Consider the following 26207-nt stretch of genomic DNA (forward strand, 5'->3'; position numbering starts at 1 on the left):
AAAAATAAGGTAGAGAGGGCTACCAAAGCATGAAAAGAGCCTAGAGGATTTCAGGAAAAGCAGATAGTGTGGGTACAAAGGCAGGGGAAGGTATAAAGAGTTTGGAGAAGGGGCCGGAGGGGGCATGTGAGCCTGGTTGTGAAGGCTTCTGAATGCCATATTTAATAGATCTGTGTAGCATATCTCTGTAGCCAATGTTAGAGATAGAGAATGGGAACTGTAGCATGCTCTAGAGGCTAGATCCTCAGAGTCTAGGCCCTACATATTGGACAAAGATCCAGATCCAGGAATCTAGGAAGAAAATTATAGGAGAGAGGGCAATATTTTAAATGGTTTATTTGAGTCTAAGCTGAGATGAAGTTGTCTGGCCATGTAAAGTTGTCTAAGCTGATGTGAATTAGAAAGGGTGCTTTGGTAGATAGAGGAGAGGGATTGGTGGTAGGCAAAGTGGGGGCATAGGAAAACAGATTCTGGAGGGTTAGTGGAGTTTGAGAGAAGTGGTAAAGCCCCTGAACTGTGACTGCATATATGGCCCTGTGGTTGTGGAAGGAGCAGAGGATATGGGTCATGTGTTATAGGCAGGCAGAGGGAAGGTGGAAGTGGTTGGCTCCAGTTCAGGAGCATAAGGTAAGGGTGTGTTATGGACTAAGGAGAAAGAGCTTAGTGATGGTAGAATATTGATTGGAAAGGGAGTAGTGAGAGAGTCCCTGGGGTGAGAGGGTGTGAGGAAGGGGTCTTGGTTAGGAATAAGTGGCTCAAGTGTTGACTGACGGATGGTTGGCTGGGTGTGGAGGCTGGATAGAGGGAAGAAGGTTCGGCAGGCAGCATTTTGGTTTTCGAGTCCTAGTTGAGACGTCCATGAACCCAGGGAGGGGGGCATCTCTCTCAGATGGGGAGAGTGTGCCTGACCCCAGCACCTTCACAATCCCCGATACCCATTTATTCCCAGTGAAGAGCCGGAGGCCATCCTTGGGGGAGTTGCTCCTGCGGCATGCACACAGTCCAACCAGGGCCCGGCAGGCGGCACAGTTGGTTCTTCAGCCTGGGAGAGACGGCGCAGGACTTGGCCTAGGTGGGGGCTCCCCTGGGGCTTCAACTCCAGTTCTGCCCCCTCGGGGTGGGGCCCCTGAGCGCCAAGGTGAGGCTCTGCGAGTCAAGAATGCGGTCTACTGTGCAGTCATTTTCCCTGAGTTTCTCAAGGAGTTGGCTGCCATCTCCCAGGCCCATGCTGTCACCTCGCCTTTCTTGTTGGATACTTCAGAGGAGGGATCTGGCCCTCCTGTCTCAGGCTTTGGGCCCCTCAATCCTTAACTTTCTTCCATGGACAATCAGAGCCTCGCGTGGCCTGGGCCAGGGCCGGGGTGTAGGCTCCTTTTTATGTTTGGAGGCAGTGGCAAGAGGACTTTTTAATTTATTTCCGATGAATGTTTTATGGAGAACTTGTTGCAATATGTATAAAAGGGAAATCTCTATTCTGTGCTCATTCTTCTTTCCCACCCTTTTTTCTGGGGCTGCAGCCCCAGGAAGGTTGTATATTAATGGGGAGGTCAGGGGTAATTTCTCTCTCATGGGGACATTGGTACTAAGGTTTCAAGGTGCTTCTTATGCCCTTAAAGGATGAGGGGGTCATGGAGCCTAGGGAAGAAAGTAGGAACTCTCCTCCATCCCCCAGAAGGAAGAAGCAGCATGGGCCCAGCATGGTTTGGGGGAGCAGCAGCTGATGTTTATTGGGGACCAGTATCCCTATGCCAGATCTTGGGGGCCTCGCCCCCTGCATCTCTCGCCTCAGCTTCATTCGTCGCTGTCGAATTCTGAGGACAGACCCTGCAGCAGGGGCAGGGACATGGAGTGCCGGTCGGGGTCCCCGGGGCCCCCACCCTGGACTCCTGGTGGGGGGCTGCGGGGGCTGAAGAGCCAGTTCTCTGCCAGGGTTGGGGATAGTCACAGCTTGACTCATGCCCTGGTCTTTCTGCCTCCCTGGTCCCTCCCTGGCCCTCTGTGCTGTGCCCACCCCCTCACCAGGACCAGGCTTCCACCTCATTGCCCCCCAGCTCCCTCATTCCATCCCCTTTACCAGGATCCAGTGTGGAGTTAAGGGTGCCCCCACACATTCCTGGGGCACACATTCCTATATTCCCTATGCTCTTTCCCTCCACCCGATCTCATCCCTCTCAGCTTCATATCCCCTATTAGTACCTGATAACATCTGGGGCCTCCTGCGGAAGGGGTTTCGACCCTTGTAGGAGAATCTGGTGGGTCTGCCTCCTGGCCTTTCCTGTGGAGGTGGTGTAGGTGGGGCTGGGACAGGTGGGGGCACATCAGCAGCTTCAGGGGTATTGGCAGGGGCGGATGTAGGGGCCAGAGATGGCATGATGCCGAGGTTGGGTCTGACCCAGTTGGCACCATGGGGCAGTGGATCTTTGGTCAGAGGCTTCTGCGGTCCCAGCACTCCTTTGGGCTGCAGTGAAAACTTGAGGCAGGAGAAGGCAACAGGCAGTGACCGCTGTAACCGAAGCAGCTGGGGCTCATGGGCTGTAGGTAACAGCCCCAGCTGCAGCCAGGAACAGGAGAAGACCTGGTAGATGACATAGATGCTGTGGGTGCTTCGGAGCCAGGGAAGATTTTGCTGTAGGCTCACCTGCCCTGGTGGCAGCAGCAGGAAGGCCACCTTCTTGCGCAGGCCACCCATGTGCAGGCGGATCCGGCAGGGCTGCCCATCCAACAGTCGCATTTCTTCATAGGCTATCTCTGCTCTGCCGTTTGGTGAGTATTCCCGAGTGCAGTGCGCAAAGGCACCCTCAGACCCTGCCTGCTCCAGGAGGTTCGGTAGTGGCCCCACTGGTTGTAGTGCCCGCCGACCCTGCCGACCTGGTAAAGCCAGGCGGGTGTGGGCTGGGCGGGACTGCTTCACTAGCACACCCAGTAGGTCATAGCAGGCTGCATCCGACAGGAAAGGGACTGCCACTACATTGGGCCCAAAGCGCTCCTCGATAACCTGCAGATGGCCAGTTTATAGGTCAGGGACTGAGTCAGGAGTTACCTGGTAGCCTACTCTAGATTGACCCTCCCACTGTTCACTGTAACTATATCTCCACAATGTGCTCAGACTGTTAGGTTTCCTCCTTATTTCCTAGTTCTGTCCTGTAGCAAACCCTTGAATGTCTACCATGTGCCAGACCCTGCAGATACTGGGAATACATAAAAACATGAGATTTAGTCTAATGGAGGAGACAAAAATACAAACAGTAGTCAGCTAAATAAAATAATAGCAAGGTGTGGAGGAGACCAGAAGTGATTTAACACCTTTTGTCTTTGACACAAGAGGATCAGAGAAGGTTCCTAGGTGGTAATACTTGAGCTTTGAGGAAATTAGCTAGGTAGGATGGTCAATCCAGGGAGAGGATACAGCCAGTTAAAAAACCTGAACTTATAAACTAAGAAGGGCAATTCAGGAACGCATAATTTCCTAGTACTTAAACATAGGGTCTGAAGAGGGACAGGAATACGGGAACTAGACTATGGAAGATCTTGTGTGTGCTAAGTGATAGGGATATGATACTGAGGTCAATGGAAAACCACTTGGAGGGCTCTGGGTAAGAGGAGCAGGATCAGAAAGGTGCTTTAGAAAATTATGTTGAGGGATGCCTCAGTGGCTTAGCGGTTGAGCATCTGCTTTCGGCTCAGGGTGTGATCCTGGAGTTCCGGGATCGAGTCCCACATCGGGCTCTCGCCATGGAGCCTTCTTCTCCCTCTGCCTATGTCTCTGCCTCTCTCTGTGTCTCTCATGAATAAATAAAATCTTTAAAAAAAAGTTAATGTTGAATAGCAAGACAAAATAAGGAGAGAGAAAGATCAGTTAAGAGTATTATAATACTGCAACCAAAACATGGTGAGGCCTTCAACTAAAATCATGGAGGACGATCTGTAGGGTATAGAATTAGTAGAAGTTGGTCAGTTAAGGAGTCTGGGAAAAGGAATCATGAAGGAATAGTCTTAGATGACTGGTTAGATGGGTGATGTCATTCACTACAGTGGGTACACAGGGAGAGGTTTGGAATGACCACTCTTCAACATCTGCTCTGGCTGCAAGGAGTAGTGTTAGGGATTTGAGGCCTCATCTCTGTAATGCTGGTCCCAATATGCTTTTAGGGATTCTAGTGCCTGTTGGTTTTGTCCTTCTTATCTTGGCTTTTGGTTTGGTAATCCAGTTCTGGAAAGTTTAACTTCATGACCAACTTGGAAACCTTGTAAGATCTCCTCTAGTAATTGTACGTAGGTTTGCTCTCTACTCACCAAAGATATTGCTGGCCGAGACTCTGGCTCTGTGTTCTGTTAGAGAGTACAGAAAATTCCCTGTTTGGGTCCCTTTTCTGTTTGAGACCTATTCTGAAAATGCTCTGTTCTACTCCTCTTCCTCAGCCCCCAGTTCCAACATGTCTGTCTCCCTATTGCTGGCATTGGCCACTTTGATGGTCTTCTGGTAGAATTCATCAATGATCCCTTAAGGCCAGTTTGGATTTTGCTACATAGAGCTGTTTTGGAAGTGCTGCCCCATAGCATGAGAGGAGAGTGGCTAACTGATATAGTTGCACTTAAAACAAGCTGAGATAGCTTGAAGTCCATGTCTTTTGTCACCTAGCAAGGAAATAAATGGTGCTCTTTCTGAATCTGCATGGAAGAATTTCCCATCATTCCTCTCCTTTGCTTCATTGAGACATGGAATTCTTTCTGGTGGGGGCATCAGGCTGAAGGACAGGGCTCTGAGAAGGTCCATTTGGGTTACTAGGGGTGACAGCAGAGCACTGGTGGTTTGGCATTTTTGTATAGAATGGTCTGACAAAGAAAGTGTAGTCACTATATAGCTTTAGAATGCTACCCTAGCTGGTCCCTAGTATCCTATACAAATAAGACAAATAGGAGTGTCCCCAGAAGGGGATACTTTAATGGGATCTTGACATTTAAAATTCCTAGTTCTGGGGCACCTAGGTGGCTCATTTGGTTAAGCATCTTCTTTGTTTTTGGCTCAGGCCATGATCTCAGGGTCCTGGGATTGAGCCCTGCATTGGGCTCCCTGCTCAGCTGGGGGTCTGCTCCCTTGCCCTCTGCCCCTTCTCCCTGCTTGTGTTCTCTTTTTCTGTCTCATAAATAAAATCTTAAAAAAAAAAAAATCCTAGTTCTTATGGTCCAAGTGTCTGTTTAAAGATGAATCCCTGATTTAGTTGGAGGCTTTTTCCCAGAGTATAGATACTGCCTTTTGTGGGGGATTTATTATTAGTCCCTCTTTCTTACCCTTGAGGCCCCCAGTAGTTATACTAAAATAGGGAAAATAAGGCACTCATTTCTATGCCAGGGTGACTATTCTTGGTAGAGTCACCATTTGAGACCACTACCTGTTCTCACTGCACTTTTACTTCTGGGTGAGTTCTGTGAGACATAGAGGCCTGCAAATTGAGATCTCCCAGGGGCAACCTGGGAAGGTGAGTGTGGAAGACTGTCTTCCTGGAGGTACCTTGGCTGGTTTGGATTCTGAATGAGGAACTCTTGAGCCACATTCTGGTTAGCTGTATGTTCTACAAAGTGTTCAGTAAACTCTCAGCAGTTCTGGAGAGAGGAAACCAGGTCACTCAGAGGTGTCCTGCGCCTTGATTTTGGAAAATATTACCAGTGATTTATCCTCAATGTCTATGTTGCCTTTCCTGATAATTTTGCCTTTAACTAGGGAATTTTTCTGATGGTCAGAGATCGTGTAACTTTTTACTAGTTGATGATCACATTAACGTTCATCCTAATGAAATGTTTGATCTTGTCTAGATCAACCTTTTACACAGCTGAAACCAGGTACTTTGAACTTGGGAGGGCCTTGGCTTCTGTTTCTACTTCCCTGGGAGGCTGACCTTTGTGGTGAGCTGCTGGAGTTACATGCTATTAAAGTTGCTTTGAGTCTGATAGGCACTACTGTAGGATGGTTTTTTTAAACTTGCTTGGCTGCCTTCAATGAGTGTTTGAAATTCATTATTCTTCAAATTACATAACTGGAATCCGATCCCTAAATTCTCCAAATTCAGAAATTGAGCCATCCTGATTTGGTGGGACATCTGCCTGCTCCTGAAAATCCACATATTTTGCTCAAAACCCAAATTTTCCATTCTGTGGAAGTTAAAGGTGAAGAGGTCGAAGTTTCTTTAGAAAGTTTAAAGGGCCCTTTGTGATCAGCCCCTGTACCTCTTTGGCCTCATTTTCACTACTACTCATTTGAACTCTACTCTAGAGGACTATTTGTAGTTCACAAATACATAGTTTTCTTTTTCCTCTCCTGGCTTTTGTATGTGCTCTACCTTTAATTAGGACACTATTCACTCACTCACTCACCTGCCCACCTACTCGTTAACTCAGGTGTTTATTAAGCACCAATTATGAATCAGGAATTCCTTTTCCCTCTCCATGAGAATAATTTCTCCTTGCCTAGCTAGAATGTCACTCTCCAGGAAGTCTTCCTGACCTAAGTCCTACATTGATTTAGCACTTATTTCTGTTCTCACTGATTCCTATTGCTTTTCAAGGAAACTTTTTCCAGTTTTGCAATTGTGATAACGAAATTGGACTGTGTGCAAAGCACTTAGTGCAGTGTCTGGCATGTGAACAAGCACTGAGTAAATACTAGTTACTATTGTCTCCAGGCTTCCCACCCCTTCCTACTCATAAGTTGCTCAGACTCATCTAGGTTACACTTTGTTACTTTCTTTTTAGCCCTCTTACTTTATCCTTGATGAGAGCCCACGTGGCATCAGCTTCATCCAGTGTCAGCAGGTGGGGGGTACCAACTAACATGGTGGGTTGTGGGAGGGGTTAGGCAGGGCAGTGGCTGCTGCAGGAACCCCAAGCTGCCCAAGGAGGTGAGGCCCCAGGCCTCAGGCTTTGACCTACTATAGCATGAGGTCATAGAGGTCCTGTAGATAATGGGGCCTTGGGTGGGGAAAGGGCAGTCACTTTACTAGCCTCACTATGCCCATAGCCTGATACCATACCCTCAAGTCACTTATCCATTCTCCTCCTTAGGGGAGAAGAATGCAGGTGTGTCTGGGTGCATTTGTATATGTCTGTGTGTGCATGTGTGAGTGCAGGTGTGTGTGTATTTCTTGGCCTGAGTTATTTAAGGAAGCAGAATCAGATTTCCCCCTTCAGTAGCCTCCTGAAGCAGTTTGCTGTACTATCTTATCAGCTGCAGATGACTTCCTTGTGAGGTTAGATAGGGGTCCTGAAGGACATGGGAGAAATATAAATCAGGACTTAAACTGAGAACTAAGCAGTAGTTCTTAACCTTGGTCATACTTTGGAATTATCTGGTAGCTTTAAACACTACAAATACATGGATCCTACCCCCAGGGATTCTGATTTAATTGGTCTGGAGTGTGCCTAGGCATTAGGATTTCTAAAAGCCTCTCAGGCAATTCTTAGGTGCAGCTTAGGTTGAAGCCTATTATTAATGAGTAGGTTACAGTTGCAGTGAAAACCAGGTGTGTGTGTAGGAGGGTGCATATGAGTGGTGACAATGTGGTGGATAAGAATCTAATTGGGATAATGTTGCCTTAGTAACTGAAGAGGACTTTCAGGAAGCCAGAATTATCCAGGTAAATTTGAGGAAATTTTTCTCCATGCCCCATTCCCTGTCCTAAACTAATCTGTGTCTAGTTGGCATTCTCCTACTGCAGTCCTAATCTCTGTGTGATTTCCCCTTGTGTCTGTCCCAGAGATCTCAACCCGGTGTTTGCTGGATAAGAAGAGTGGCTTTTTGGAGAAGAACCACTCTGGAGAGCCTTTCTAGTAGCTACTCTCCCACTCTACCATTTATCTGTCCACAAAGTCTTCTTTTGAGTCCCTCTAGAGAGTCTTCTGCATCTTCAGGAAGACCACTTCTGTATGGGGAGCATTCTTTCCTATTCTGGCCTAACATGTAGGGCTGTCCCATGAATTTGGCTATCCTCTGATCTGGCTGAAGTGGTCTCTCTAGACAGGGCTAAGGGTGTGGGTGCTAGGTGTTTAAGATTTAACAGTGGACAGGGGACTATGCTCTAGGAGAGGAATTGATATTAAATATTTGTTGAGTTGTTTAAGTCATGTATGTTAGAGACTGTGCCAAACACTTTGAATTCATTACCCTGGTTAATCCTTTTAGTAATGCCATGAAGTAGGTACTATTATTTCCTCATTTTACAAGTGAATTGATGGGCTCAGAGAGGTTAAGTAGATTAATACAAGGGATGCAGTGAGTTAATGGAGGATCTGGGATTCAAATCCAAGTTGGCCTGATTCCAGCTTTTAAATTTAAATTTGAATGGTAGTTCCTTTTCGTGGAAGGAGAAATTGCTGTGTCCTTTCTGCTCTCCTGAGTGTATGGTGGGAGGGTGCCTGCTCAGTGGACATGCAAAGTCGTGTACTGAAAAGGAAGTGGGCAGGATGAGAGAAATGCTGCAGTAGACCAAATGAGAAACCCCAAACTTCTTATCAGGGCAGGCAAAACCAAATTTCTACTCTAGTGCCCTCTTAGCTCTGCACTAGGAGTGGTCTTTGGTGTAGTATAGTTGGTACCTCTGTTCCCTTCAGAAAGGAATCCTGAGTGAGGTAGCAGTTGGGGAGAGACATTATACCAGGACAAGGGACACAAACAGTGCAAGGAGGCAGAGATGCAAAGGTACAGACATGAGAGTTACTGATAAACATAGGCAGGGGATGGTGTACATCCATATCCTGAGGGGGTTCTAGAATGAAAAGGGAATGAATAGGGTAGGGACAGGGATGATGGGCTGTTGGTGAAATATGAAGAGGATTTTTTCAGATTTTCATAGAGGAGGCTAAAAGGGTAAAATTGGGTATAGATAAACTCCTCAGCCAGAAGCCCATGTCTTCATCTCTTTTGCTGATGATCATAATTCTTTAAGCTCACTGCATTCCACACTGCCCTACCCTGACATTAACTGAGTCTATTTTTCCCTTTGGCTCATAGAGTCTGAGATTGAAAGTTGCTGAAGGAAAACAAATGAGTGAGTTCTGGATGGAGTTGAGCCTAAGGGCTGAGCTGTTTGGGCCATACCTGGTCATGGGGTTGTCTCTAGTGTGGCACATACTGGGGTTTCCCTGGACACAGATCATCTGCATCATATCTGAGTGGTGACGACTGCAGAGCACGAGAGGAACAAACAGGCAGGGGCTGGTTATTTAGGAAACATGAGGTTCTCTGTAAGAACCTCCAGGGCAGTATAGAATAGTGTTGATAGCCAAGCCTTTGGAGGAATAAAGAGCCCTAACCAGTCTCTTCACTACTCTCAGGCTACAGGGATAACTATACAAGTCCCTATTTGAAACCTTTAGGGGTAGATATATTTTGGACTTGAGATTTTCAGGTTTTAGAAAGGGAATATAGTGCCTTTATCATATATAAAGGAGTACTCCAGTGAGGTTTAGGGCAGTGCCCTATAATCAAACACATCAATATTTCTGCAGCTAAAGGTATGAATATTCACACCAAGTGAGATAAATAAAATACTATAGATACCATCATGATGTTTCAGGTTGGGTTTTGAACCAAAGTCATGAAAAAGCTATTGTTTCTTCAGATATTTTTTTTTTTTTATTTTGGAATTGTGGATGAGGGACCATGGGATTACTCTCAGGTTGTTGTGAGGAGTAAGGGAGTGCTGGTAGTTTTCTAAACACATCACACGGTAGGTGTGTGATCTCAATCCAAAACAAAATACTAATGTCCAAGTGGGTGGATTTTTGGCCTGAAGAAAGAAGGTTCTTGCAATGAATAATGCACGACTTTGAAATCAGCTGCCTTGGGGAGCTGTGCACAACCAGGGAACGAAGGTGCCTTAGACAGGAGGTCTCCTGTGGTGGGAAGGTGATAGAATTCATTGCTTATGAACATTGACTGCATAGGATTTCCCTTTTCATGTACCACAGGGGAAAGGCAAAAAATGTGCATAATGTGTATGTGTGACAGGGGATATCACATATACATTTCTTTATAATAATGTTGTAATAAATATCTTACTGCATACATCTTTGTTTACATCTCTAATTATTTTGTCAGGATAGATTTTTTGAAGAAGAATCCCTGAGAGAAGGATATGGACATCTTAAAGACTCATGACCAATTAAGATTAGATTTTGTCACAATTATCCACAAAATCATTACCTGAGGAGTTTTTTTTAACTCAGAACTTCATGAAAAAGATTAGTTTTGAGAATGACTAAGCCCACACTTGAGGAAAACTGTAGATTTCCTCAGTGTGACAACACCTCTGAAAATCATGTAGAACTCTGTACTATCTCTTTAGCTCCTGGTTAATGAGAACCTGGTGAGACCCCATGTGGCCCTGGAGAGGATGTCACCTGCTTTTTCAGATCTGCAGCCTCCTCTTCTGTGTGGTATCCCATGGTGTTTGGCCCAGGTATCTGTGCTGAGTGGTCAGCACTGCACTTCACTTTAGGTCTTCATGGCTGACTTTAAGACCTGCAGTTATGGTAGTTTCCCCAGAGCTTGGGTCTACTTGTGCGGCCTGCAGCTTTCTCAGATCTTATAATGGTGAATCCCTGCCTTTTGTCTGATATTATATTCATTTTTGGCTCCATGCTGGTGTGAAAGAGCTTTTGCACAATGTCCCTTCCAGTATAGATTCTTAACTGAGTTAATCTCCTGTTGGGCAACACCATGATGCTTCCTGTGTAATACCTCTATTCTCTGCTAGCCACAGCAGTGGGAAATACTCCTATTTAATCATATATCACCAACATCATATGCTTCTAGTGATGTTAGCTAGGACAAATGGGGGTGTTGATGTGGATTTTATTTGAGAATTCAACGTTCCTGGCTGAGGATGCAGAGAAGAGAGCAACTTCATAAGAGACCACAGTGACTGGATGTCAGGCAAGCAAGTGAAGTGATTATAATGATTTCCTGGGATATAAAAATTTCTTTCAGTTGGACCTTTGACTCCTGAGGCTTTAGGCCCAGGAAGAGAAATTCTAGCAATTAATTCTTGAGATATTGACAGGAGAGTGGGAGTAATTACACATTAGACAAGGAGGATTCTCTGAACTGGGAATGGCAAAGATCAGTGTGCTGGCCAAATTTGGGACCCTAGTCTGGGTGCATTATCCAGATTCTCAGAATGTGGGGAATAAGCCTGTAATTCCTTCCCTAAGGACAGGATGAAAATAGAATCTGGCTCCAGAAATGGAGAGGACTATGATCCCAGACAAGTACCCAAACACTTGCCTCCTGAGGCAGCATCACTCTTCCTAGACCCCCAGGTCTAGCATCTGTAGGGGAGCTTTTGTGTGGAAACACGGGGAGACTTAGGTTAAAATGATGGAGGGGCTAGGGAGGAGAGTTTTCTTTAAGTTAAATCTCATGTACTATAAGCCATGATAACTCCTGATCTTATTTCCCTGCATGGTAACGTGTAGCCCCCTACCTCACTCCTCCCAAGCAAGATATGTGGATAGGCTAAAGTCTGCAGATGCTAGTGATAATGGATAGTAGAGACTTCACAGCAAATAGTTGTTGAATGGTTATCACAGTCATATGTAGACAGTGGGACAAACATGACATAATCCCCACCTCCAGGCTCTAGACTCTCTTGAATGTTCCCTCACCTCCACCAGCAGGCTCCATTGTTTTGTGCTCATTAGAGCTGGCTTTTTCTGAATGTGAAGGTTTCCAGGAGCCGGTCCCTGATTTGCTTGGTGCGGACTCCATAGATGAGTGGGTTGAGGGCAGGTGGCAGCAGCAAATAGATGTTAGAGAGAAGAATGTGCACAGGCTTTGGGATGGTGTGACGACCAAAGCGATGTGTGAGGTATGAGAAGAGACCAGGTACATAGAAGGCCAGAATGACACAGATGTGGGAACTACATGTGCCAAAGGCCTTGGCCCGGGCCTCCCAGGTAGGCAGCCGCAGTACAGTGTGGGCAATGAGTCCATAAGAGCCAGCGATGCCCAGGATATCTATGCCTGACACAGCCAGTGAAAGTGCCAGCCCATACAAATTGTTAGCTTGTGTGTTGCCCACCACCAGCTCTACCACTGCCATGTGTGCACAGTAGGCATGGTCTATGGTCTTGGCTCGGAAGTACTCAAATCGCGCCACCAGCAGAGGGAAAGGCACAACAATAGCCACAGCTTTCAGGGCCAGTGCCAGTGCTGCATAGCCTACACGGGCTTTGGTGATTAGGAGAGGGTAATGTAGGGGACGCCCTACTGCCACAGCACGATCACAGGCCATGGCCAACAGTACACCGGATTCCACAGCAGTCAGTGCATGAACAAAGAACATCTGGGCCAGGCAGACACCATATGGCACAGGCCGGGGCCCAAGCCACATCACAGCAAGCAACCCTGGGGCTATAGATGTGGCTAAGCCCAGGTCTGTGGCTGCCAGTGTGGCCAGGAGTAGAAACATGGGCTGCTGCAGTGTGGAGTCTATCTGCACCAATGCCAACAGTGTTCCATTTCCCAGCAGGGCCAGCAGATACATGGGCCCAAAGACCAGTGTCAGCCAGGTCTGGGTACCCCCTAACCCTGGAATGCCAGTCAGTATGAAGAAAGTGGGGCGTGGGAAGGTGGAGTTGGGATGTGGACCTTCTGCCATCCTGTGGGGGCAAAGCTTTAGGGCTCATGGGGGCATGACTCCTGATAGGGGAGAGATATTGGAGGGTGTTACAGGGGCACAGACCCATCCATGGGGTATGTGTAGGGGGAGTGCAGGGTTGGGGGGTCACAGGGTTATAACCTTTGTTTGGGGTTTTGGATAAATAATTAAAGTCACTACCCTAGCTTAGATGGGAGAATCCTTTGTGCCTAAAAGCCCATGAGTATTGTAGGGGGACAAATGGGGGGGGGGGAGGGACACTGGTATTGAGAAATGAGGGCCTCACTGTTGCAGTTGCTGGTATAGCTGGAGGTCACCTGCCGTTGCTGGTATAGTTGGGGCTGAGATTAGTGTTTTTCTTCCTCAGGATCCAAAGTAGAGTCCATCTCAGTCTCCTTAAGGTGGAGAGAAAGCCAGAGCTGGTGGGGGATCAGGCCCCAGGCTGTACTGTCCTTGATTGTATATCCTTAGGCAGAGCTCCTGGGCCTCAGCTTCCTCAGCTGTACAGTGGGGCTGGACACAATGATTGTAGTGTTGTCCAGCTTTAACATTCTGGGTATCAACCCTTGGAGAAGAAGAGTAGAGAGAAGAGGAGAAACAAGAGGAGGAAGATTGGATCTGCAGTGAAGCTGGAAGCCTCACGTGACAGGAGAAAACCTGGGTTTTTGGGGTGCTTACATTATTTTTACCTTGATGCTGAAGTAGTGAACTTGAACACCTGCTGGAGAGTTGAAGTTGGGCGGCAAAAAGCACTGACAAAGAAATGGCAGCATAAAAGGGAACTTCTCTGTCTCCCTTCCTTCTTCACAATCCAGAAAGGGGTCCCACTAAAGTCTTATTCCTGGGGTACCTGAGGGAGTGGAGCTTCCAAAGGGGGAGGAAATGGCACTCAACCCAGAGTAGCAGCCTTACGTGGAAGAAGCATCTCTGATGTAGGAGGAGGTCAGGTGAGTAGAACCGATTTCACCCAGAATCTGGCTCACGGCAGAAGATGAATAAACATTGAATGGATAAATGAACAGGAGGAGAGCACCCCAGAAGACTTGACTGGAGAAAGATCCTGAGCACTGTGTGTTGGCACCTTCTCTTTACCTTGACCAATGCCTATGGGGCCCTTTATGAAGCTTCTTAGTTGCTCCCCTCAGGGACCTTACCCCTCCCACCTGTGCCACATTAACTCTTCCCTTTGCTGCCTCCTTGCTCAGAGCTGACAGCAAGATAACTCAGGAAGTAGAGGAAGGAGGCAGAGGTGGGGACAACAAGGAAAGAGACTGATTTATAGGAGTGGAGAGATCTGGGAAAGAGGAACACTTCCTCTTTCCAGTCTTTGCTGACTCCCTGAAGTCTGGAGAGAAGCCCTTGCTATATTCTTGAATAGCATTGATCCCTCTCTATTGTAATTACTCGTCTCTCTCCCTTCCACCCCCATCCCCAGATTGAAAGAGTTGTAGGCAGTTTTTATTAGCCAGCATCTCTACTGCTCATCACAGTGCCTGGCATCTAGTTGTCTATGAATAAATATTTATTGCTTTTAATTGTGTGATAGTACTGCTGGCCCAAACAGCATTTACTGACTAACAGTGGCTCCTACAGTTTCAGGAGCCTTTGGTATCCATGGAGATGAGAAAGAAAAGTTATTCACCATCAGCCATGAGTCCACTGGGTATGATTCTGTTCTAAGGAGACCTATCCTAAAAATCAGCACAGTGTGCAAGATAATGTAATAAAAACAAGGCTTGTGGGAAAGGTGGCAATAGGGTACAACATTCAAAAACCTTGTCAGTGACACATTTAAAAAAGGATAAGACCCTAATAAAAATGGCACCATTTTACATATGTTAACTGGTTAGAAAGCACATAAACACACCAATAAATATGACACATTACCTAGAGTTTTCCTTGTGGAACCATTAGAGGCTTGTGAATAATTGAGAAATGGTAGAAGGGGAGACTATGATAGTCCCCCTTATCTGTGGTTTCGCTTCTGCAGTTTCAATTGCCCGCTGCCCTCAACCACTATTGGGAAGCAGATGATCCTTTCTGATGAATCATCAGGTCAATTGTAGCCTAACACTACGTCACAATGCTGTGTTATTATCCCCCTAACTTCGTGTCCTCATGTAGGCATTTTATCCTTTCACATCATCACAGGAAGAAGGGTGAGTACAATGCAGTAAGTTATTTTGAGAGAGAGAGAGAGAGAGAGAGAGAGACAGCACATTCACATGACTTTTATTACAGCATATTGCCATTATTATCAGTTATTGTTAGTCTCTTGCTATGCTTAATTTATAAATTACACCTTATTATAAGCACGTAAGATAGGAAAACACCATATAGGCATACCTCATTTGATTGTGCTTCACTTGATTGCACTTCACAAATAATGTATTTTTTACGAATTGAAAATTTGTGGCAGCCCTGCTTCTAGCAAGCCTATCGGTGCCATTTTTCCCAACAGTGCTTGTTCACTCTGTGTCTGTGGCACATTCTGGTAAATCTCGTAGTATTTCAAACTTTTTCATTATTATTATATTTGTTATGTTGATCTGTGATCAGTGATTACAGCTCACTGAAAGCTCAGGTGATGGTTAGCATTTTTTAAGCAATAAGATTTTCAGAGATTAAAAAAAAAAGATTTTCAGAGATTTATATATATATTTTAGAGTGAGCTCATGCTGAGGGGAGGGATAGAGGGAGAGGGAGAAAATCTCAAGCAGACTCCCTGCTGAGTGCAGAGCCTGACATGGGGGTTTGATCTCATGACCCTGAGATCCTGACCTGAACCAAAATCAAGAGTTCGATGCTTAACTGACTGAGCCACTGAGCCACCCCTAGCAATAAAGTTTTTAAATTAAGTTAGTCTCATTGTTTTTTGTTTTGTTTTGTTTTTAAGACATAATGCTATTCCACACTTAATAGGCTATGGTATTATATAAACACCCCTTATATGCACTGGGAAACAAAAACTCATTTGACTCACTTTATTGCTATATTTCCATTATTGCAGTGGTCCAGAACTGAATCAGCAGTATTTTTGAGGTATGCCATATATATAGGGTTCAGTACTATCTCTGATTTCAGGCATCCACTGGGGTCTTGGAATGTATAACCTGTGGATAGCAGGGGACTATTATAATATGAAATCTGGTGGAATCTTATAACACTACATATGCATGATGTATTTCATAACCTAAGTTGTGATAGATGTTTCAGGTGTGAGCATGTTGGATTTTCTTTTGCTGCTGTGTTCAGCAGTTTTGAATGCAGTTTTGTGCATTCACGTAGTTCCTGGCAGAGGGAATCACAGGTTATACTGAGTTTCCCAATGTGTCAATTGTTTGAAACACATTTGCTTTTCAAAATCAGCTTTATAGCAATCTCATTGAATCTCTGTTGTACCTGGCCCTGTACCATATGGTGAAGATACAATGGCAATAACAAGACCTTGCTGCCCTCAAGGAGCTCACTGTCTAGTGGACATAGTGATGCAAAGTTATTGGAAGGCTACATAAGTAATTGCATTAATTCAGGTTAGTACAGATATAGTGGGAATACAGAGAAAGAAGCCTTTCCCTCTCCCTGGAGAGTTAGGAAATTTTCTGAATTACAGTAATGGCTATGTCCTATGGAGTTTTCTATGTGCAGGCACTGCTCTAAGTCCTATTTCTGCCACATGCATTTGCAGTAAGTATAATGATTTCCCCCATCTTACAGATAAAGAACTAAGGCACAAACTTATCCAAGGTCACACAATTCTTAAGTAGCAGTTAGACAGTAACTGGATCTGGCCCTTGCATTCTTGCTCTTAGCCACTGCTTTAAACTTTTCTGCTGAGACTTAGAACAAAAATAGGTATTTTCTAGGGTATTTGGGCCAAAAGGATCAGTACCTGAAAGGTTGTCCTAGGATTGCTGAAGAAGGAGAGTAGCACTTGGGAGCGGGGGGCAGTGAATACAGAGCTGTGAAGGAGATGATTGATTGGGAAAAAATGCCCTTGAGTGCCAAGCCTCAAGAGAACACTAATGGAACTTTTTTGCTGACATATGCCTATCCTGGGCACCAACTATACAAAAGATTGTTCATAAGATAAATCACAGATCCTTTAAGCCCAACAAAATTGAAGTCATTAAGTTCCTTCAATACCCAAATATGGGCACCCCGGGTGGCTCAGCGGTTTAGCGCCGCCTTCGGCCCAGGGTATGATCCTGGAGTCCTGGGATCGAGTCCCATGTCGGGTTCCCTGCATGGAGCTTTCTTCTCCTTCTGCCTGTGTCTCTGCCTCTGTCTTTGTCTCTGTCTCTCTCTCTCTCTCTCTCTCTCTCTGTGTCTCTCATGAATAAATAAATAAAATATTTTTTAAAATACCCAAATACCCCAGATAGTAGATATTCTGGCACTGAGGTTATAAACTTATGAGGTTAACTGTTCTCCCTGTTATAATAGGATCTGGTAGGATTCAGGTTCTGTTAGGGGTATGGGATAGCTCAGATCTAATTTTAATCAATTTTCCTGTAATATTGTCTGGTGTCCTTATCCATTTCCCCTTCCTCTGCAGTGGGATCAGTCCTTTCAATTCACTCTATCATTGGCCATAGGTAGTAGTGACTCCAGTGTTCTCTTGCATGCTGAGGACATGCTGTTATAGTTCCTGTCTTGGTCTCCCAGGTGACACTATAAGAAAAATTGGGTCATGATGCTAAACACCTCCCCCAATGCCTTACCTTGTCCAATCATTCTTTTCCTTCAGTGTGAGGCACAGAAGAGGCATTTTTTCAGATTAATTATCTCTGACCACTATTGAGACCAGTGCTGGGATAGTCTTCCAAAGACTTTCCTTGCAAAAGATGAGTAGTTCCCTCTAAAGGTTCTGTAGCACTTAGAAGGGGGACTTTGGAACTGACTATGTTTTTTGGGGCCATCTTTCAAGAAATTAATTCCCTAAAGATCTATTCTGAGGTAATAGGTAGCGCCTTTATCTTTTCCTACTATCACCTCCCTTCCTCCAAGCTCACTTGCATGGCTGAAGCTCTTACAACCAGGAAAATACTAATGTCGTCCACAGAATCCAGTAAACATTATTACGAACTCATTACATGCCAAACACAGTATTGTGAATGGGGAACCAGCCTCTCTTCACTACATTCACACAGCCACCAAGGCCCACTTCCTTAAGAGCATTCATCCCCAATGGAAAATGTCCCACTGTATACCCCACAGCCTTATCTTAGAATATTGCAGCAGTCTCATAACTGATACCTGTGTTTCTAATATACTTTGTTGTGTTTTCTTTTCTCATTATACTTTTATTTGAGAAGTGGCTAATATATATATAAAATTATAAAGAATAACAAGTGCACATATTATCCAGACATCTAGAACTGATCATTATTACCATTTTGTCCCAGTTTGCTTTCAGTTCCTTTTTAATCAATGCAATTAAAAGTTAAAGATAAAATTAAAGTCTCTTTTATCTCCTATTGTATTTCATTCTCACCTTAGAAACAGCAATTATCATGAATTCAGTGTATCTTTCTAATTCAGTTTTTAAAGCTTTTGCTAATTGGTGCTCTTTGACATTTACATAAATTATTTCTTAGTGTATATAGGAAATGATGTTTTGAGTTCTGTTTATGCAGATATACAGATGTTTATCATTCCTTTACATTTCTACATAGTTTTATAGCATCTGATTATGCCAAATATTATTTATTTACTTATTGGTGGACTTACTGTTCCTGCCTATTTTGCTGTGTATACTGCTATTTCATATTTTTGTACATGTCTGCTTTTTCACATGTATAAAAATTTCTCTAGACTATACATCTAGGAGTGGAATTGCTGGGTCATGAGACATGCACATTTTCATCTTTAGCAGATATTGTCAAATCGTTCTTCAAAATAGTTGTTCCAACTTATATTCTCCCTTGTAGTTTTTATGAAAGATCTTATTTTTTAACATCCTTGGCAACACTTTATATTATCGGACTCTTACCTTTTTGCAAATCTGGTTAATTAGAAATATTAACTCATTTTAATTTATATTTTTAATATATTTATTGGTCATTTATAGTTCTTCTATAAATTGTCTGATCTATCTTTTGTCCATTTTTCTGTTCAGCTGTCTTCCCCCCCTATATATTTTTTGTACTCTTTCTCTGTATATTCTGGTTACTAATCCTTTGTTTTATATTGGAAATATAAACTTCCAATCTGTTAACTATCTTTTAATTTTGTTTATGGTGTCACTTGTCTTACTAATTTGAACTTTAATAAAAAGCACATCTAGGCCATGTACTTCTGTGTATTATTTAAGAAGTTCTTTCTTACCCTGAGATCATAAAGATATTATCATACATTTTATGGCATTTACATATCTTTTATGTTTAATTATTTTAATCCATCTGAAATTTATTTTTGTGTGTAACATGAGACCAGGATCTAATTTTATTTATTTTTCTTAAAAGGAAACTTGGTTCTTCCAGCACTTTTCTGCAGTGATATACAATTATTATACACTAAGTTCCTATATATAATAGATTTGATCTAGGCTATGTCCTTATAACATTAATATTATTTGCTAACTCCTCACCAATATTAACTACTGTAATTATCTTTATATCTGGCAGGTAAGTCATTCTTATTCTTCTCTGTGTGTGTGTTTTTCTAGAAACATCTTGGATTTTTTTTTTTGATGCCTTCATTCTTTTACACAATTATTAGAATTGCTTCACTAAATTCCAAATCCTATGGGATTAGCTGGGAATGAATTCAGCTTATAGATTAATTTAGGAGCATCAATAGCCATCCAATATGGAATATTTCCATTCAAAATATGTTATATCTTACTGTTTATTCTAGTTTCCTTATATTTTATTCAATAAAATTTAAAGATTTCTCCAGATGTTAATGTACATCTTTTGAAAATTTGTTCTTGGTTTCTTATAGTTTTAAAAATCAATTTATTGGGGTAAATGCATTCATATTAAGTGTATAATTTGATGGGTTTAGACAATTGTATACAGCCATATAAGCCCCATCTCAATCAAGAAATACAACATTTTTATCATCCCAAAATGTTCCCTTGCTAGTCTTTGCAGTTAATTCTCTGGCTTCCTTGTTCCAGCCCCAGCCTCAGGCAGCTAATGGTATACTTCCTGTTCTTATAGTTTTACTTTTTCTAGAATTTTATATAAATGAAATCATGTAGTATGTACTATTTTGTGTATGGTTTCTTTCACTTAACATGTTTTTGTGAGTCATCCATTTTGTTGTAGGTATCATTAGTTCATTCTTTTTTTTTTCTTTTTAGTTTATTCTTTTTTACAGGTGAGTAGTGTTGCATTGTATGAATATTCCACAATTATTTATCCGTTATTCTTTTGATAGACATTTGGGTTGTCCTCACATTTTAACTATTATTAATAAAGCTATAGTGAACGTTTGCATAAAAATCATTGTGTAGAAATATTTTCATTTCTCTTGGGTAAATATCTAGGAATGGTATTGGTGTATCATATGGTAAATGTGTGTTTAGCTTTATAAGAAACTAACAAATGCTTTTCCAAAGTAGTTGTACCATTATGCACTCCAAAATTGTATAAGATTTCTAGTTATTTTGCACCCTTGCCAACTTTTGGTATTATCTACCAAGTTATGATTTACTGAACACTGTGAGTCAGGCACTGGACTGAGCACTCTACATGTATCATCTCATTCAATATAATGTCTCTGTGAGGTAGGTACTATCATTATTTCCATTTAACAAATAAACTCCTTAAAATGTGAATAGCTGACTTCTGATCACAAAATTTCAAATGAGTCTGGATTTAAATCCAGATCAGTGTGGGGGCACCTGATGGCTCAGTGGTTGAGCATCTGCCTTTGGCTCAGGTTGTGATCCCAGGGATCCTGGGATCGAGTTCTGCATTGTGCTCCACTCAGGGAGCCTGCTTCTCCCTCTGCCCATGTTTCTGCCTCTCAATCTGTGCCTCTCATGAATAAATAAATAAAATCTTCATTAAAGAAAAAATCCAGGTCAGTGTGAGTCCAAAATGGATTCTTTTAATGACTATATAATTTCAGGATTATGTTGGCTTCATAAAACTAAATCAGGTTGGTTTCCATTTTTTGATCATAGGCAATTTCATTTCATCTTAGCCTGCATTTCTCCTTCCCTAGATCAATGCACATATTCAAGTTGAAGGACCAGCCATCTTGCTTTGCCTAAAATCTGTAGGTAAATAAGATAGCTTTTCTCCTAACCTCTAAGCTTACTTGAATAGTCTTGCATTCACCCAACTCAATGCCTTCTTTCTCTTCATTACAGCTTCTGTAATGAAGAAATAACATGCTATTTCTGCCTCTCTTCTGTAGTTGCCATTGTGAATTTTGCATCACAAAGTTCCTTCCTCAAAGTCCTGCAGCTGTGTCCTCCAGCTTCTCTTAAGACACTCAGTATTCCATAATTCCCTGGCCAGCAGCCCTCTCTCTTCCTCTCTTCCTTCCCTTGTGCACCGAAAGCAATGTAAAACACTGTAGAAGTTGCTTCACTGTAACTCTGTCACTGACGGGCTGAGGATTCATTGCAAATGTCAGTTGTGTCTCAGTTTTCACTTCACTCAAATGTGCCTCCTCTGCAACGTGAACAGTGCTAGTGCCACTCTCTGTGTATATATATATATATTTTTTTTTTCCACTCTCTGTATTTGATAGTCACTGTTATGTTTGCGTTCCTAGCCCATCTTTCTGTGTGGAGGGAACAAAGCCATAAAATTGTCTGGTAGTCCAGGGAGTCTAGGTGTGGACTGTCTCTTGAATCTGGTGAATATGTTGTCACAGAGTTATCTTTCTCCCCATTGCTTCTTGTGCTTAGTCTGTCAGCACTGAGCCTCCGGCTTTCTTCTCACCTTGGGGTCTCATCACCACTTCCTTGTAGATAAGAGCTGCATTTGCCTCATTTTGCAAACTTTGTACCACTTGAATATCAGTGTGGTAAAAGCATCCCACAGTCATATTCACACATTCATATTCTTTGACTTTCATTGTATTGGGTTATTTACCTTTTTGAAAAAATCTAAAAATATTTTCAAACTATCTTTTCTTAGTTGTCTCTTTCCTAAATCCTCAAACTTCAGAGGTGCTTACTGTAATCAGAGTTATAAAGATGTATAAAAAAATTCAATACTCTCTCTTCATCTTGTCCTCTTTCCAACTATTAGTTAATAGTAATATTAATAGTATATTTTTCAGGTCAATAGATATAGTGCTAATGTATTCTTTTAAAATAGCTGTATATGCACATACACAAGCCACTTTTTAAAAAAAGATTTATTTATTTATTTATTCATGAGAGACAAAGGCAGAGGCAGAGACATAGGCAGAGGGAGAAGCAGGCTCCCTGTAGGGAGCCTGATGCAGGACTTGATTCCAGGATCCGGGATCATGCCCTGAGCAGAAGGCAGATACTCAACCACTGAGCCACCTAGGTGTCCCACAACACATTTTTTATTTTGAGATAATTATATATTCATATGCAGTGTAAGAAACTATACTGACAAATCCTGCGTAACATTTAGTTTCCCTCTGTAGTAACAAATTGCAAAACTATAATGCAATATCACAACAAGGAAGTTGATGTTAATACAGTCAAGATACATAACAATTTCATTACCACTAGCATCCCTTTATTTGCTCTTTTACAGGCACACCTACTTCCTTCCCTTCTTCCTACATCCCTTTCTAAAACTCCTAGCAACTGATTACCTTGTCTTCATTTCTATGCTTTGTCATCTATACAATATTATATAAATGGCATCATATGGTATATAACCTTTTGGGATTGCTTTTTTGACTTAGCATAATTCCCTCGAGATTTTTGTATGAATCAGTAGTCTATTCCTATTTATTACCTCTTCATTTCTATGCTTTGTCATTTACACAATATTATATAAATGGCATCACACAATATAACCTTTTGGGATTGCTTTTCTTGATTTGGCATAATTCTCTCGAGATTGTTGTCTGAATCAGTAGTCCATGAATGATATTTCATGGTATGGATATACCACAGTTTGTTGAACAACTCATTGTTGAAGGACATCTGGGATGTTTCCAGGTTTTGGCTATTACTGATAAAGTTTCTATGAACAATCATGTATGAGTTTTTGTGTGAACATAAGTTTTCATTTGTCTGGGATAAATGCCCAAGAGTTCAATTGCTGGGTTATATGGTAGTTGCATGTCTAGTTCTGTAGAAAACTGCCAGACTGTTTTCCAGAAAGGATGTTCCATTTATATTTCTACCAACAATGTATAAGTGATTCGGTGTTTCTCATTTTTGTTAGCATCTGGTGTTGTCACTATTTTGTATTTTTAGCTGTTCTAAGAGGTGGGCATTGAATATCTTATCATGGTCTTAATTTGTATTTCCTTCATGGCTACTGATGTTAGACATTTTTTTTGTGCTTATGTGCCATCTGTATATCCTTTTCAGTGAAATATCTCTTCCTGTCTTTTGCCAATTTTGAATTGGATTGTTATTTTTACTGTTGGGTTTTGAGAGTTCTTCATATATTCTAGATATCAGTCTTTTGTTAAACATGTGGTTGCAAATATTTTTCTCCCAGTCCGTAGCTTGTCTTTCATCTTTTTTTCACAGGGTCTTTTGTGGAGCAAATTTTAAATTTTGACGAAGTCCAATTTATTTTTTCCCCTTTTATGGGCTGAGCTTTTGATGTCAACTCTAAGAACTCTTTGCCTAGACAATCCCTAAGATTTTCTCTCATGTTTTTTTCCTAAAAGTTCTTATAGTTTTATGTTTTTACTTACCTGTGATCCATGTTGAGTTAAATTTTGTATAAGGTGTAAAATTTAGGTGGAGTTGCTTTTTTTTTTTTTTTTTGCATATGGACATGCAATTGCTCCAACATCATTTGGTGAAAAGGCTATTTCATTGAATTGACTTTTCACCTTTGTGAAAACTCAATTTAGCATATTTCTGCGGGTCTGTTTCTGGGTTCACTCTTTTGGTCTTTCGATCTATGTGTCTCTTCCTCTGCCAATACCATCTTGTTTGATTACTATAGCTATATTATAGGGCTTAATAATGGCTAGAGTAATACTTCTTACTTTATTTCTACTTTTTGTCAAGACTGTTTTAACTATTCTAGATTTTTTATATTTCCATATAAATTTTAGAATAAGTTGTCTATGTCTATCAAGAAATCCTGGATGAGATTTTGATAGGAATTTCATTAAAATTTATAGATCAATTTGGGGAGAATTGACATCTTTAATGTATCCTTTCACACAATATGTCTCTCCATTTATTTATGTCTTCTTTTTTTTAAACAAGCATTTTGTAATATTCTGCATATAGATCTTATGCATGTTTTAAGTTTACCTAAGTATTTCATTTTCTTTGAGTGATTGTAAATTATTTTTTAAGCCAGCTTTTTTTGAGGTATGGTTAGCATGTAAAAAGTGATACATATTTAATGTACACAACTTGATGAGTTTGGGTGTACCCATGAAAACATCACCACCATCAAGGCCATAGAAATCAATTTCCTCTCATAGTTTTTTCTTGTCCTCTTTATTATTGTTTGTGTGTGTGTGTGTGTGTGATAAGAACACAATGTAAGATCTATACTCTTAGCAACTTTTAAGTACACAGGACAGTATTGTTAGCTATAGCACTATGCTGAATGGTAGATATATAGAAATTATTTATCTGTATGACTGAAACTTTGTATCCTTTGACCATCACCTCCCCATTTCCCTCTTCCCCAGCCATTTGCAGCCACCATTTTATACTCTGATTCTGAGTTTGACTACTCTGGATTCCACATATAAGTGAGAGCACACAGTGTTTGTCTTTCTGTATCTGGCTTATTTTACATTGCATAATGTCCATTCATGTTACAAATGGTAGGATTTCCTTCCTTTTTAAGGTTCAGTAATATTCCATTGTATGTCTATACCGCATTTTCTTTATCTATTCATTCATTGATGAACATTTAAGTTATTTCCACTATTTGACTATTGTAAACAATGTTATGACAAATATGGGGGCATAGCTATCTCTTCAAGATCCTGGTTTTAATTTTTTTGGATAAGTATCCAGAAGTGGGATTGCTGGATCACATGGTAGTTCTATTTTTTTGTTTTCTTTGGAGCCTCCATAAAGTTTTCATAATGGCTATTACCAATTTATATTCTGACCAAGTACTATGGTTCTCTTCACATTGCTGATAACACTTGTTATCTATTGTTTTTAAAATGCTATCCATCTTAGCAGGTATGAAGTGATATCTCATTGTGATTTTGATTTGTAGTTCTCTGAATGATTAGTGATGTTAAAAGCCTTTTCACACACCTGTTGGCTGTTTATGTATCTACTTTTGTGCTTTTTGTGTGTGTGTATGTGTCTTCTTTTCTTTTTTAAATATTTTATTATTTATTTATTTGAGAGAGTGGGAGGGAGAGAGACGGGGGCAGGGGAAGAGAGAATCAGGAGTGGGGAGTGGGAGAAGGAGAAGCAGATTACCTGCTGGGTAAGGACCCTGACACAGGGCTCCATCCCAGAACCCAGAGATGATGCCCCGAGCTGAAGGCCGATGCTTGACCAACTGAGCCACCCAGGTACCCCTGTGTGTTTTCTTTAGAGACATATTCAAGTCTTTCGCCCATTTTTTTTTTTGCCCATTTTTTTATTTTTATTTATTTATTTATTTATTTATTTATTTATTTATTTATTTTTGCCCATTTTTTACTTAAGTTGATTCTTCATTTGCTATTGACTGTGTGAGTTCCTTATATTTTTTGAATACTAACCTTTCATCAGCTATTTGGTTTGCAAATATTTTCTCCCATTCCATAGGTTGCTTTTTCATTGTATTGATTGTTTCCTTTGCTGTAAGAAGCTTTTTAGTTTGGTGTAATCCAATTTATTAATTTTTGCATTTGTTGACTGTGTTTTTGGTGTCATATCCAAAAAATCATTGTTAAGACCAATATCAAGGAAATTTTTCCCTATGTTTTCTTCTAGGAGTTTGTGGTTTCAAGCCTTACATTTAAATCTTTAATCTATATTGAGTTGATTTTGTAATATGTAAGATAAAGGTCCAAGTTGATTCTTTTGCATCTGGATATCCAGTTTTCCCAATACTAGTCATTGAAGTTTTTTTTTCTCAATTTGGATTCTTGGCATCTTTGTGGAAGATTAGTTGATTGTATATGTATGGGTTTCTTTCTAGGGTCTCTATTCTGTTCCGTTGGTATATGTGTCTGTTTTTATGTCAGTACTATACTGTTTGATCACATTAGCTTTATAATATAATTTGAAATAATTGCAATGCCTCCAGCGTTGTTCTTGCTCAAGACTGCTTTGGCTCTTATTAGTGTTTTATGGTTCCATATGAATTTTAGAATTATTTTTTTTTCTATTTCTGTGAAAAATGCATTGGAATTGATTGGGATTGCACTGACTCTGGAGATTGCTTTCAGTAGTATGGATCAATATTTAAAAATATTGATTTTTCCCATCCATGG

General features: G+C 41.6%; 3 protein-coding genes across 21 annotated transcripts in view; 1 reads left to right on the top strand and 2 right to left on the bottom strand.

Moving 5' to 3' along the window:
- The window catches only part of FHIP1B (FHF complex subunit HOOK interacting protein 1B), a 23534-nt gene extending 22062 nt beyond the window's left edge, over positions 1-1472 (top strand). For all 14 annotated transcript variants that reach the window (XR_012015625.1, XM_072794289.1, XM_072794283.1 and 11 more), the window contains one exon: positions 950-1472. Coding sequence is in view for 13 of the 14 variants with exons in the window: in XM_072794289.1 (XP_072650390.1) it covers positions 950-1311 (362 nt within the window). In the remaining variant the exon portion in view is untranslated. The remainder of the gene's footprint in view (positions 1-949) is intronic.
- C23H11orf42 (chromosome 23 C11orf42 homolog) overlaps positions 1-6918 on the bottom strand; it is a 15553-nt gene extending 8635 nt beyond the window's left edge. Inside the window, exons 1-4 of one of the 6 annotated variants that reach the window (XM_072794300.1) lie at positions 6757-6918; positions 4294-4329; positions 2197-2995; positions 1119-1824 (exon numbers count right to left, since the gene is read on the bottom strand). In XM_072794300.1, the coding sequence (XP_072650401.1) occupies positions 1583-1824; positions 2197-2995; positions 4294-4329; positions 6757-6828 (1149 nt within the window). In that variant the 5' untranslated portion in view covers positions 6829-6918 and the 3' untranslated portion in view covers positions 1119-1582. Of the gene's footprint in view, positions 1-1118; positions 1923-2196; positions 2996-4293; positions 4330-6756 lie in introns of those variants that run through there. The other 5 variants (XM_072794306.1, XM_072794303.1, XM_072794305.1 and 2 more) reach the window with 5 other exon arrangements.
- A 739-nt stretch (positions 6919-7657) lies between these two features.
- Positions 7658-14692, bottom strand: OR52W1 (olfactory receptor family 52 subfamily W member 1). Its single transcript, XM_072794308.1, has 4 exons — positions 14541-14692; positions 13504-13627; positions 13343-13405; positions 7658-13218 (listed from the first exon to the last, which is right to left on the bottom strand). Exon 4 carries the CDS (start codon positions 12651-12653, stop codon positions 11691-11693), a length of 963 nt encoding a protein of 320 aa, XP_072650409.1. The 5' UTR covers positions 12654-13218; positions 13343-13405; positions 13504-13627; positions 14541-14692; the 3' UTR covers positions 7658-11690.
- Between the last annotated feature and the right edge of the window lie 11515 nt (positions 14693-26207).

This window comes from Canis lupus, chromosome 23 (assembly GCF_048164855.1).
Source record: "Canis lupus baileyi chromosome 23, mCanLup2.hap1, whole genome shotgun sequence".
Taxonomy (NCBI): Eukaryota; Metazoa; Chordata; class Mammalia; order Carnivora; family Canidae; genus Canis; species Canis lupus.